The 12,201-nt window shown below is 35.3% G+C and overlaps 1 protein-coding gene across 2 annotated transcripts in view; it reads left to right on the top strand.

The window, feature by feature from the left end:
- JADE2 (jade family PHD finger 2) overlaps positions 1-12,201 on the top strand; it is a 228,057-nt gene that overhangs the window by 202,518 nt on the left and 13,338 nt on the right. For both annotated transcript variants that reach the window (XM_026696488.2, XM_026696487.2), the window contains exon 10: positions 3,330-3,447. In XM_026696488.2, the coding sequence (XP_026552273.1) occupies positions 3,330-3,447 (118 nt within the window). The remainder of the gene's footprint in view (positions 1-3,329; positions 3,448-12,201) is intronic.

Below are 12,201 nucleotides of genomic sequence, written 5' to 3'. Positions count from 1 at the left end.
GTATGAATAAAACTTCATTTTAATAACAGGCTTCCAATATCATTTCAGATTATGACTCTAGTGGCATTTGCAGATGGAATTTTATTGCTCAATAGAAGCAAAATTCAGCCTGTTAATATAGGAATGAACCAATGAGATCAAAAGATGATGCAGCCTATGTAGATGTCTGCTAAGGCTTTCTTTTTTCTTCACACCATCTTTCTGTCAGCAGGTGACAGCGGGACTTAAAACCATCCATTGAACTAGCTTGGATTACTGCATTTGAAGAAGCAAATGGTAGAAATCAAGAGCTCTTCAACTGAAGAATTGGTCTTGAGTGTTGGGGTCAGAGGTTATGCTCTTGGGCTCCTGTAGTGGCTTCTGCATGATAATATGTCAGGAAGTAATTTGACACTTGAACAGCTCTTGTTGGTCTTTTGATCTGTGTCTAGCTTTGCTCTCTCCAGAATGGCTGTGCTGTCAATAAAAGATAGCTAACCATTTTTTTACTGCTTGACATTCCCACTGCATACAGTATTTATGCTGAATGGAGCTTTTCTCTGGGAGAAATTTATTGCAACTGGGTCATTGGTCAATGGCAAAACAACAGCTCTCCTGAAGGAATCATGGCAGAAGTGACCTTTCGATGACTGGGGTTTATTTCAATAGAGTGGTTGTTGGTTGTATACCTGCCTAGTAGGAAAAAAAATTGCACGAAACAAAGATCCCTTTATTGGTTGGAACAATCCACCTATGTATGAAAAGCAAATATTAAGGGTCAAGCCATTACCCTGAAAGATAGCTTAGTATGCAGGAAGCTATGATGTCTGGACAAAATAAAATTAGGACAAATTCAAATTGGAAATATGGAATGCAGTAGAGGGTGCTTAAAATAATTTAATAGTCTTTTTCTAAAATCCATGGACAGTAAAGTTTGGGGGTCCAACTCACAAGTGAGCTACGGGACATAAAAAGGCAAAAATTATTTTATGGCACAGTCCCATGGACCTTTATTCAGAAGTTAGTCCAGCTATGTTCAGTGTGATTTAATTCCCAATAAGCAAACGTAAGATTGCAAGCTCATTTTCTAAATGTAATTAAAGGAAATTGTTTAGTTGTAGGAATGATAACCTCTTCTTCACAGGCAAGAAGACAACAATAAAAATAATTTGTCCAATAATTTGTAAACAAGTGCGCTGACTACTCTGAGCTGTATATCAGAATAATGTATTCTTTGGATAGTTAAGGGTCACAAGTCCAGATTTTTCATTATGCTGTTTTAAATAAACAATATTGTGGTTAAAATTTTAAATTAAATCCAGGTGGAAAATACTAACTTACTGCACCCATATTCAATTACAATATCTCTGCGTGATATAGTTCCAGAATTCTTAGATACAGTATTCTCATTTTCTTAATGAAGAAAAATGGAATAAATAGAAAAAGAAATGATTTCATGGAATTGCTTATACCTCATTCATCTCATATTTCTGCGGGGTTGCAGCTTGCTTGGAAGGGTTCAGGTGTGTGCAAAGGTTCCCCTCAGAAAGCAATCTAGTATTTATGGAGATAGCTCTTCAAGAATGATACTATCAGCAGGATTTAGAGAAGGAGAGGCTGCTTCTCAAATGTTAAAGTCTGTGCATGGAAATAACATGTGAATAGAGCTATATGGATGGCATTTGCCATAAATATAAATTTCAAAAAACCAAAAGAACCAAGGAATCTGTCCCCAGAGAATTAACACTGAATTGGATTAAATACTCACTGTTATCTCAATAAATTGTAGAAATAGGTTGCAAATAACAGAATGAAAGTCAACAGAAACAAGTACATAGTTTGCCTTTTGGGAAACAACATGAAAATACACAGGAATAGGTGTGTCATGAAGAATATCCGGTTTGATGACAGTGCATAAGAAGATAATCTTGGAACGGTAGTTGATTTCAAAGTAAATATGAGTCTGTAGTATGATGTGATTGCAAGGAAAACAAATGCACATTTAGGCTGCATCAACCAGATTTATCGTTTTCAGTTCAGAGACAGTAATTGCTCAGCTATATTCTGATTTTGTTAGACTTCAGCTTGAATCTAGTTCTGAGCATCACGCTATAAGTAGGATTCAGAGAAATTAAGCAGATTCAGAAAAGATCAACGAAGACGATCAGAGAACTAAAATGTCTTATGAAGAAGTTGCTGAATATGTTGGGCCTTGAGAAAAAACTGTGGGGTGATTGAGATATGATAGAACATTTTAAATACATGTCAAGATGCGAACTTATTTGCTGTTATTTCAGAGTTAATTTAGAAGGCAGATTCTAACTGCATATTAGTAAGAACATCCTAACCGTTTAGAACCTGTTAAGATTTCATAGTTGGATGTGTTCAAGCAATGGCCCTTAATATATGAGATGCTTTACATGACTTTCATTCAAATTTTATATGTAAAAGAACCTTATTTCTAAAGTTTACTGTCTAGTTCATTTTAAGTTTCAAGAAAATCTGTTTAACTTCGGAGAACAATTATTTCCTTCAGTGGAGTATTGTAGTGCCTGGAAAAAGAAAGCCAACAAATCTCTATTAGCACAACTCTTAAGTAATATTATTTTGTTTTTTTACTTTAATAAATAATAAGGTGGAATATTTATTTTCTATATCAGGGATGATAACTAGTTCAATTCTAGTTTTTCAAATATTTTATAAGCCTGTTTATACTTTTTATAAGATAATCAAAAATATTACCTGCAGATGTCATTTATAGTATATTTTAGATACTTTTGCATTTGTTAACATGCTATGTTAATCTTTGGCTAATGTTCTGGGTTCACTTAGCTAGACTGGCAGGCCTGGGAATCTATACTAAGACCAAAATGTGATTATTGCTGTTAACGTATCCAGATTATATAACCTGTAACCATATCTGTATTTTGGGACATTCATAAATCAAGCATAGATTTCACAGATGACTGTGCAATTTTCAACAGCTCAACGATAGCGTTGAACTTTGGCCAACAAGTTGAGTATCTATAGTTACTTCATTTAATACAATATTCTTGTATTAATACATTTTATTCAGTCCCAAAGGTATTTTTCCAAAAGGCAACTGAACTTTGTTTTTCCTTGAAGACATTTTGTTTCTCATTCAAGAAGGTTCTTCAATCTTCAAGGAAAAACAAAATCCAGTTGCCTTTTGAAAAAGCACCTTTTGGGACAACCATGGCCTGGATGTCTAAGAGTCTCTATAGACATGTACCTGATTCAGATAGATTGCAATTAAATTAGGTACAGAGCTGCCAATCATTTTTCAAATAATTTATTATTAAAGTAAAAACTCTTACTCTCCTTTGCAGGTTAGGAATCTTTGTTATATGGTAACAAAACGAGAGAAAATGAAGCACTCCATTTGTAAACTCCAGGAACAGATTTTCCATCTCCAGATGAAACTTATTGAGAAAGATCTTTATGCAGGTAACTTTTCCTATTGAGACCTAGAAAATCTGTATTCTAAATTATGCTATGGCATTTTCTTTTATTTACTGTATTTTTAAAGAGATTAGTAAAAGTATTTTTAGAAAGAAAGAAGTTGGGTTATTTGACATTTGAAAGTTTTGATGCATTTATTTTGCTTTGAGCAATGTGTGTAATTAAAGCAATGGCTTATGTTTTCAAACAGTGGAAAATTATCCCAATACTTAATTCCTACCTTCAAAAAAATGGATTCTAGGAAGGGCTTCGGCGACAGACAGGAATCCGCGATCGTGCGCGGTTTCTGCCTAGGCTTGCCGCTGGAGCACCCCGAGCCGGCTGGTTTCGGGGCTAAGCCACCCCGTAGACGTGGTGAAGAAGGGGGAGACTGCCAGCAGGGTTGTGGAGAGCTGCATCTCTTCTCAGCTGGTCAAACTCCCTTTCCCGAAGGCGGCAGGAGCGGTGGTCAGAAATGGCCACCTCAAAGAAGTACTCAACCAGAAAAGAACGTGCAGGAGGAAGATAAGAAGTGAAAGTTTTAGCTGACCGGATTAAATTGAAAAAGCAATAACTAAGCTACCCTGGAATTTAAATTTTACAAGAAATAACATCACTCCCAAAGAAGAGTCGGAAGCAGCAAAAGAAAGTGAAAAGGGAAAGGTTTGCCTTTTTTTTTTCCCTTCTCTCTCCTTCCTTATATTGACAATTAAGAATAAGAAATTGGAAAAATCCGCTTTGGCATCAATAGGCAATTAAGCTGAAAATATAACTAAATGCCAAAGGGACAATAAAGATTTCTGGACATTAAAAACTTTTTCTTCTATAAGCAGGAAGGGAGAGAAAAAGAATAAGGGCAGGATCTGGAAGAGGGAGGAGACTGCCTAGACTTTAAATAATCTAAAGTAAAATTTCAATAAGACTTCTAAAAGATACATTTTAACTGAAACTTTGCAACTAAATAGTAACCCCAGGAAGAGAAAGTGGAAAAAAAAGAAAGAGCAAAAAGAAACAGTTTGTGTGTATTTGGATTACTTGGTGACTTTTGGATTTTGGGCTATTATATTTGAATGACTAAAATCAGTCGGGTGGTTGTTTAAATTTTTTACAATGGCATCACTTTTCAATGAATTGAAAATGGAACTTAAAAAGTACAAAGAAGATGCACAAGAAAGGCAGGGTTCCTTTGGCTTCGTTTTTCAATTCTTAGAAATGGAGATTTGGAACTATAAGAAACAACAAGAAAAGACTGCAAAACAAGAAGACTGGGACAAAGAAGAAGCCATCTTTAATGAACAAGTAACTCTATGTGGTGAAGAAAAAGGAAAGGAGGGAAAGAGGATGGAGAATTTAAGACTTAAAAAACAACCAAAGAAAAGAAAAATAATTCAAAAAATAAGTATAATACTGGAAAACAACAGAAAAGGGGAATACGGAAGAGGAAAGTAGAGGGAGAAAGACAAAGGGGTAAAAAGGGGAGGGAGAAGAAGAGAGGGAAGAAGGAAAGGAAAAGAAGTTACAAAGGTCCGGAGCAAGATATAAAGAAACAGGACCTATTTAGAGATAATGGGTGAAAATTTAACTGAAAGTGGGATTCTGTACATGAGATTGTATTGTTATATTTGAAATAGAAATAACTTCAGAAAATTGGAAACAACATATGATTAGAATGAGGGATAGAATGGTTAGTGTAACTTAGTGAAATGTTTGTGAATAAAGTAAATGAAATAAAGTAAGTGAGAAAATTGAATTAGGAAGGAATGGGAATACTTTAATTAGTCAACGTTTTATAAAATATAAGTGAAGAGTGGGGAATTGATTATGGAAAGCTAATAATTGTTCCCATAGAAGTATGATATTTAATTGAAAAGTAACGTGAAAAATCTTAAGATTTTAATGAATTTTAATATTAATGATAGAATTGAATTGGAATGGAATGTTGTTTTAATTATATACATTTTTTTTTAAGAATACTGTGTGTAGTTTAAGAATGTACCAAACAGAATCCAAATGGAAGCTATGTATTATATTGAGTGTTATAACTTTAGGGGAAAGATATAAAGGCATCATACTCCAATCAGTAACTACAGGATAAATTTTATTTAGTGAGAAAAGATAATAGACAATTGAAACAGGACAGACAAAAAATATAAATAAAATGATTTGAATTGAGATGAAATAAATACAATAAAATTGAGGAAATTAAAAGAGGTGAGAAGCTATGTAGAAAATGTAAAATTGTAATAAGATATGGAATAGAATATAGTAATGAGCATGAACCTGAAATTGTGTCTGCACGAAGAAATGTAACTCAGGACTATGCTTTCAAAAAAGATGTTTTAATTGTGTTTATTTTCTTTTTTTGAAAACTCAAATAAAATTTACAAAAAAAAAGGATTCTAAAAATATTTTGACTACGAATATATTGTTAATCTGGAAAATAAAACTATAAAGAAAATTAAGTTGTTGCAAAAAGAATATAACATCAGCATCTCTTTTAAAATTGAAAAATATCAGAGTGGAGGCCCTCTCTTCATTAGCCATCTACATTTCAGAATCCATGTACAATAAATACATTTTTTACAATAAAAAAAATTAATAGAGGTTTATCACATTTATAGGTAAATGCAAATACTTCTTTGTCACAATCATTCAGTTCCTTCTGGATATACTGTTAAGACAGGACAATTCATTTAATTTCATGATTTGGACAAGAACCTGATTATGTGGTTGTACTGACCTTGTATAAGCAAACCATATAACTTCTCTAAAAAGAACATTAAGCAGAAACTCTTAACAAATTTACTGATAGTTAATTTTTGTTTTGTCAACTTAGTCTGGACTGAAGTCTTTGGCAGAGGTTTGATGTGCCATTCCATCTCTTTGAGTTTTTAATGATAATTTTGCCCCAAGGCTGTAGATACTAAAGTTTTAGAGGTGACGTCTGGTTCATTGGCAGAGTTTAGTAACTGTTGTATTTCCTTTTTGGCACCTACTATTTTGTTAAAAGATCAAAGGTTAAATTATAGCACATACTTTTTTTTGTTCCTTTGTGTTTTTAGCTTTATCCTTAAATGAAGTTGTACTTGTACATAAGGAATACCTTCCAATACATAATAGACTAAATGGACAAAAGTCAAGTTTTTAAATGAACATGAAATCAGTACACGTTCTTGAAAAAAATATAATACAGTGCACAGTTGCTAGTCTGAAAATTGTACGTTTTATGTTGTTTTCAAGAATAGAGAACCCAAAACTTAAGCTGTGTAACATCCAGAATAAGCATCTGGCCATTTGGCAGAATATTTATCCAATTATATTTGTGACTTCTCAGAAGCCTCACATGGTTCGGGGTTCTTTAGGACTGTCTGGATTACATTCGATGCTGAAATTTGATCTTGAAAATTTGAGCACTGAAAAATATTTGAGTTTCAATCAATTGAATGCAAATAAAAATTTCAAATTTGCATCGTATTTTGTTAATATGAGATTTTCAGATCAACTATTTTCAAGATTGTAACACCAGAAAAATGATATTTTGATGATAAATGTACAGTCTTACAAGAAAAGCAACTGTTATTCTTGTGGTATCTTTGTAACATATGCTTCTGTGGAGCACAGTTAACTCTGAATTATGAGCTGAGAATGAGACACTGGGGCCAAAACATTATGAAATGAGAAAGTACAACAACAGCACTGTGACATTTCTGTTTATATCCCAAATTGTACCCATGATAAGAACATCTGACACCTCTTAAAACTGTTAAATTAGACTGGTACAGCTAGAAAGACAATGTTGTCAGAGTGATTACAGCTGTGAATGGGTTATTCTATTCTTATCTTGTAAGCGCTGGGGATTACACATGGAAATGTCACAGCCTTACTGCTTACATTTCACAGCCTTACTGTTTACAGTGTTGTCAGGAACTAGATATATAGGTAGACCTTTCTGCCAGAAAAGAATCATAAACTTACGCCTTTAATAAAACTTGCCGGAAAGTGCTTACTTTTCTTATTAAAAAAAGATGCTCATAACAGTAAGCTTTGTAAATATTTCTTCACTTGGATGATAGATAGACAGACAGACCTTGCTTAATGTCTACTCATTCAGTGACCGTTTGAAATTACGCTTATGCTGAACAAGGATTTACAACAATGATTTGTAATTGTAGCCCGCGCAGTCTTTCCACAGTCACATAATTGTCATTTGTGCACTTGGCAAGAAGCTGGCAGTTGTAACATTGCAGTCCCACCATCATGTGATCTCCATTTGCAACCTTAACTGCCAGCTCCCAACAAAGTCAGTGGAGAAGGTGGCAGGAGATTTCAAATGGCGATAATTTGTGAGATGCTGTGTCTGTGCGGGATTCACTAAAAATGGCAACCAGAATTGTAATTGTAAGTTGGCATAGTCACATGAAGTTTCGCTTTACAATTGTGTCAGCGGCAGAGTTTCCGGTCTCATTGGTAACTGAGAACTACCTGTAACCCAGAATCTGTTAAACTTCAAGGCTACTGTGAATTTTATTAGTTATTCTGTACTGTCTTCTATCTATTTAACCCTGTTTATAACAATGTCTGATAACACGATTCGTTTCTGCTTTTTATACATATGTGTGAAGCAGCATTGGAGTACTTTTGAAGGAGAACAATTGTTTGCATAGTTGCTGTTGTTTTCCTTTTAACCTACAAAGGAGCACTGGAAGGTTGCCCCTGAGGGGAAAGAAAACACCATGTTCATGCATGAATTGTCACCCAATATACTCAGTTTAATGGTTTTTCCAATACACACTTTTGGTAAATATAAAAATGCAAGACAAATCTATAATACAAACTTACAATTTAACCTTTTTAAATAAAAAGTCCAATCTGTTTAGAAGTTAGTACAATGCCATCTGTTTAAGAATTCAGCAGATGAACTTTTCCTTTTCTTAATGAAGACTTGACTTCAGTGCAGCTTGGCTTTCAAAAAGAGATGATAATTGTTTAAAAGATCAGCATCAGTGGTGAGCCAACACAGCTAAGGGGGAATAGAAAAGGCATTTTGTTGAATATTAGTTGAGGCTAAAAACAAGCCGTAGTTGAACAGGATTCCTGACTGGTTGCAGTAAATTGCTGACCTGTTCACCCTTTTCTGCTCCCACCTTCAAAACATGCTTGATGGAAAAGTCTACCTTTTTGGCTGGATTTTTTTTTTTTTTTGATGTGATTTATTAGTATCTGAGAGGGCTGAGAAGAAATGAGTGACCAAAAAGGTACTTAGATGGCCCGGGGAAGCGGGGAGCAAGAATTCAAGGTCTTCTGGCAGGCCATAATGGTCATAATTGCAATGTGAAGACCAGTCATAAGTCACTTTTTTCAATACTGTCGTAACTTTGAATGGTCATTAAACTAATGGTCATAAATGAGGATCATTTACACTTGGGACTGTCCCTGAAGACTATTAGAAAGTTACAGCTTGTCCTGTTAGTCCTATAAGGTAGACCAGACTACAAAAAAAATGCCATATCGATCTAAAACTACTTTTATTAGAACATCTATAGAACATCTTGCAAGTCTGAGTGTGTACTTTATCTTCATACAAGTTAGGGAAGTAACTGTCTGAGACATTTACTTAAATTAGACTCTTAGAATGGTCTCAAGATCAGGCTGTTCTGATCGTTACCTGAGCAGTTTTTCCTTCTGGCCCTCAAAGTCATTCCCTATGTCCTTCTACAGGTTCATAATGGGGCAGCAATGTGTGCAATGAAGGTGGCACTGTGTTATTCACATACTGCCCTATTGCTCCACAAGCTACACTGGTTCCTACTTGGCCTTAAGGTCTAGTTATGACATACAAGACCTGTCATGGCATAGGGCCTGGCTATCTGAGAGATTGCTTAGATTGTGGACATCCCTAGCCAGCAAGGGGGGGGGGGTCAACTCTGGTCTCATCAATTAAATAATGTCATCATGCAGGGCTCAGAAAGCATGCCTACTCTGTTACCCTCTGGAGTGATCTCTCCCTGGGATTCATGTAGCACACACCTGTTGTTCGGGAAATTGTTAAAGAAACAGTTATATAGGCCTTGAGGTGAGGGGGATTATGGAACTTTTTTTTTGGCTTGCTCGCTTTGATTTGTTTTCATTACTTTATTCTTCTGTTCTAGTGTCCAGTGGTCTATTAATTAAATAAAAGTTATGAAAACTGACAGACTATTCAAATACCCTTATAATTGGGAGAAAGAAAAGGAGCGCACTAAACTCTGGCGGCTGCTACCTCAGTGATCCTTCCAGACTTAAAAGGGTTGCACTGAAACTGTCCAACTGGTGGAGCTGCTGCCAGACTTATGGCCGCTCTGTACCCTTCCCTGTCACACATTAGTAAAATGCAACCAGGAAATGCTAGAAAAGCTGTAGGGTTAGGGAAGGGAAGAAATGGAAGTGTCATACAGCCAGCTTTAGTAGTACCAACTGCTACTGCTTTAAGCTTATTGAAACATCTAGCTGCTAGGACAAGTAGACAGCAAGCAAGAGCAAGACTGTTTGTTTGAAACACTGTTAGAAATTCAGTTTAATGCTCAGCATCCCTCTTGCTAAGAGCTCACAGAGTTGGGTCTGGAGCTTGGTAGCAGCCCTACTTCACAGCTGGTGCAAACAAGGCAAGATTATACCAACCCCCACAATAGGCAAGTAATACTAATAGAAAGCAAGGATTGGACTTGCATTACCTTTGGAGAACTTAAAGGGCCAGAAAATGTTAACAGTCCAAGGGTTATTACTTGGATATTAATCCTATTCAAATTATCCAGAATAAACTCTACTTACAACAGATAGTGGAGAAAAGGAGTCTACAAGCTTGTATTGGGGACATCTTGAAACATAATAAAGATCTTTAAAGTCTCCACTCTACAGTCATAATGAAAAGAACCTATTCACAGTAATTACCCTTGACATTAATTGGACCTCTGGGAACAAGGGATAATTTAATTGCATATAGCTTTCTCCATCTCAAAGATGTGGGCATTTCATAACTATCTTTTCTTCTACTTCGTCTGCTCTGGATAACTGAGCATCCCGTAGTTAGAAAGCCCTTATCCAGTCTGTGACATGGTAAACCATAAATGAGTGCTTATAAACCATAATGTGGCTAAGCCAGAATCAAACAAAAAAGATCATGTCTTAAAGTATCTCATTAAGTCATTATGTGAAATGTTTTAGTTGGTATGTTGGAAATCATAGCTATTGCTATCCTGTTAAATATGTTTTAGCATGTAGTATGTACGACCTCTGACTCTTCCACCTATATTGGCTTGATTGCAGAATTTGATTCGGTGTTTGTGTGTTTCACAGAATTCACATAATAGAGTATGTTAGCAAATCAAAGTATTGGTTGTGTAAGATGCGATACTGCTCCTGTGCTTTCAGATATAGTATATTATGCATAAGTCTCATTTAGATTAAAAGTACATTACTGTGAGTATGCATGAGGAAAAAATTATCCACCAACTGATCTAGTAGTTATTTCTGCCAAAATAAACAGGAAGAATGTTGCAGCCACACATGTGATTCACATAGCAGCTTCCATGCTGGGTTCATAATTAGCCAGGTTCTTCAGTGCAGGTGTCTTATTTGGGGGACCCAGCCAATTGTTCATATTTGCCAAAAGAGAGGCTGAGCTGACTGGACTTTTCATTTTCTCTCTGAGCTGAAGTTGAGACTTGTTTGCTAGCCTCAGGAATAGACATCCACAAAAGAAAGGTGTGAGAGAAGCATTCTTTCTACTGGAAATGTTTTGTTGTTATTGCTGTTATTGTTCCTATTAAGTGGTACTTTTGCCATTATCTTCTTCCTGAGCCTTCTGCAGCAGCCTGGGAATTCCCAAGGGGTCTTCCCTTCAAGGAGTAATCAAGTACAATGCTAATAACTTTTTCAAGACCACCTATGTGTTTCCACCTTTTCTGACTTTGAACCATAAACTTGGCATTTAAGATTTAAGCCTCCTGCTGATCTCACCTTCTATAATCAGACAGAAGCATTTTAAAACAGTTTTTGTAATTGCAAATTGTAGAGTTCAAATCAGATTCAATGTTTTTGCTCTATCACAAGAAGAATTTCATTGAAACTTGTCTTCATGCTTTATTATATGCCAGATAAGTCAGTGTCAATTATTTTTAGACTTATTTTCTGTTCAGGATATCATTGGGCAAATAACTCTTGTCAATTTTATTTTTTCATATAATTCTGTATTCACAGTGGTCACAGGACTATTAGATTAATTGAAAGAATACTTGGAACTTAAATGTTGCTCTTTTGAAATGCAGCACAGAAGTTCTTTTTGTCCAAAGCAAATAGTTTTCTTGGAAATGTGTTTAAAACGGTCTTTTTTTACTGTCGCTTGTGGTTTCTTTAAATATTTGGCTTGTGTAACGTGGAGTTCTGGAAATCTAAATAGTATAACTTCACAAAATATAATTTATTTCCCAAAGCAGGGAATTTTTATATGTGGGAACAACTATGAATTAGATGCTTTCCAGGTAATCTCAGAGTTCAGGTTAGTTCATTTGAGAGCAAGCATGTCTTAGGATATTTTGAACCAAAGTTACTTACATCTGTAAGGATTTTTAGGATTTGAATTGAACCCAGAAATATCAGCAGCCTATGCAGTTGGGAAAAAAAAGGAGTCTTGGGATTCCATCCTATTTGGCCCTTCTCCTTCAACATCCTATTTAGTAGAAGCTTAGCAAGATTTTCCAAGAAAAGGAAAACAAAGTTCCTCCC

Source organism: Pseudonaja textilis, chromosome 2 (genome assembly GCF_049901715.1).
Source record: "Pseudonaja textilis isolate UNSWEBS1 chromosome 2, rPseTex1.2, whole genome shotgun sequence".
Taxonomy (NCBI): Eukaryota; Metazoa; Chordata; class Lepidosauria; order Squamata; family Elapidae; genus Pseudonaja; species Pseudonaja textilis.
Note: the sequence above shows the minus strand (reverse complement) of the source record. Positions and strands in the feature narration are given on the sequence as shown.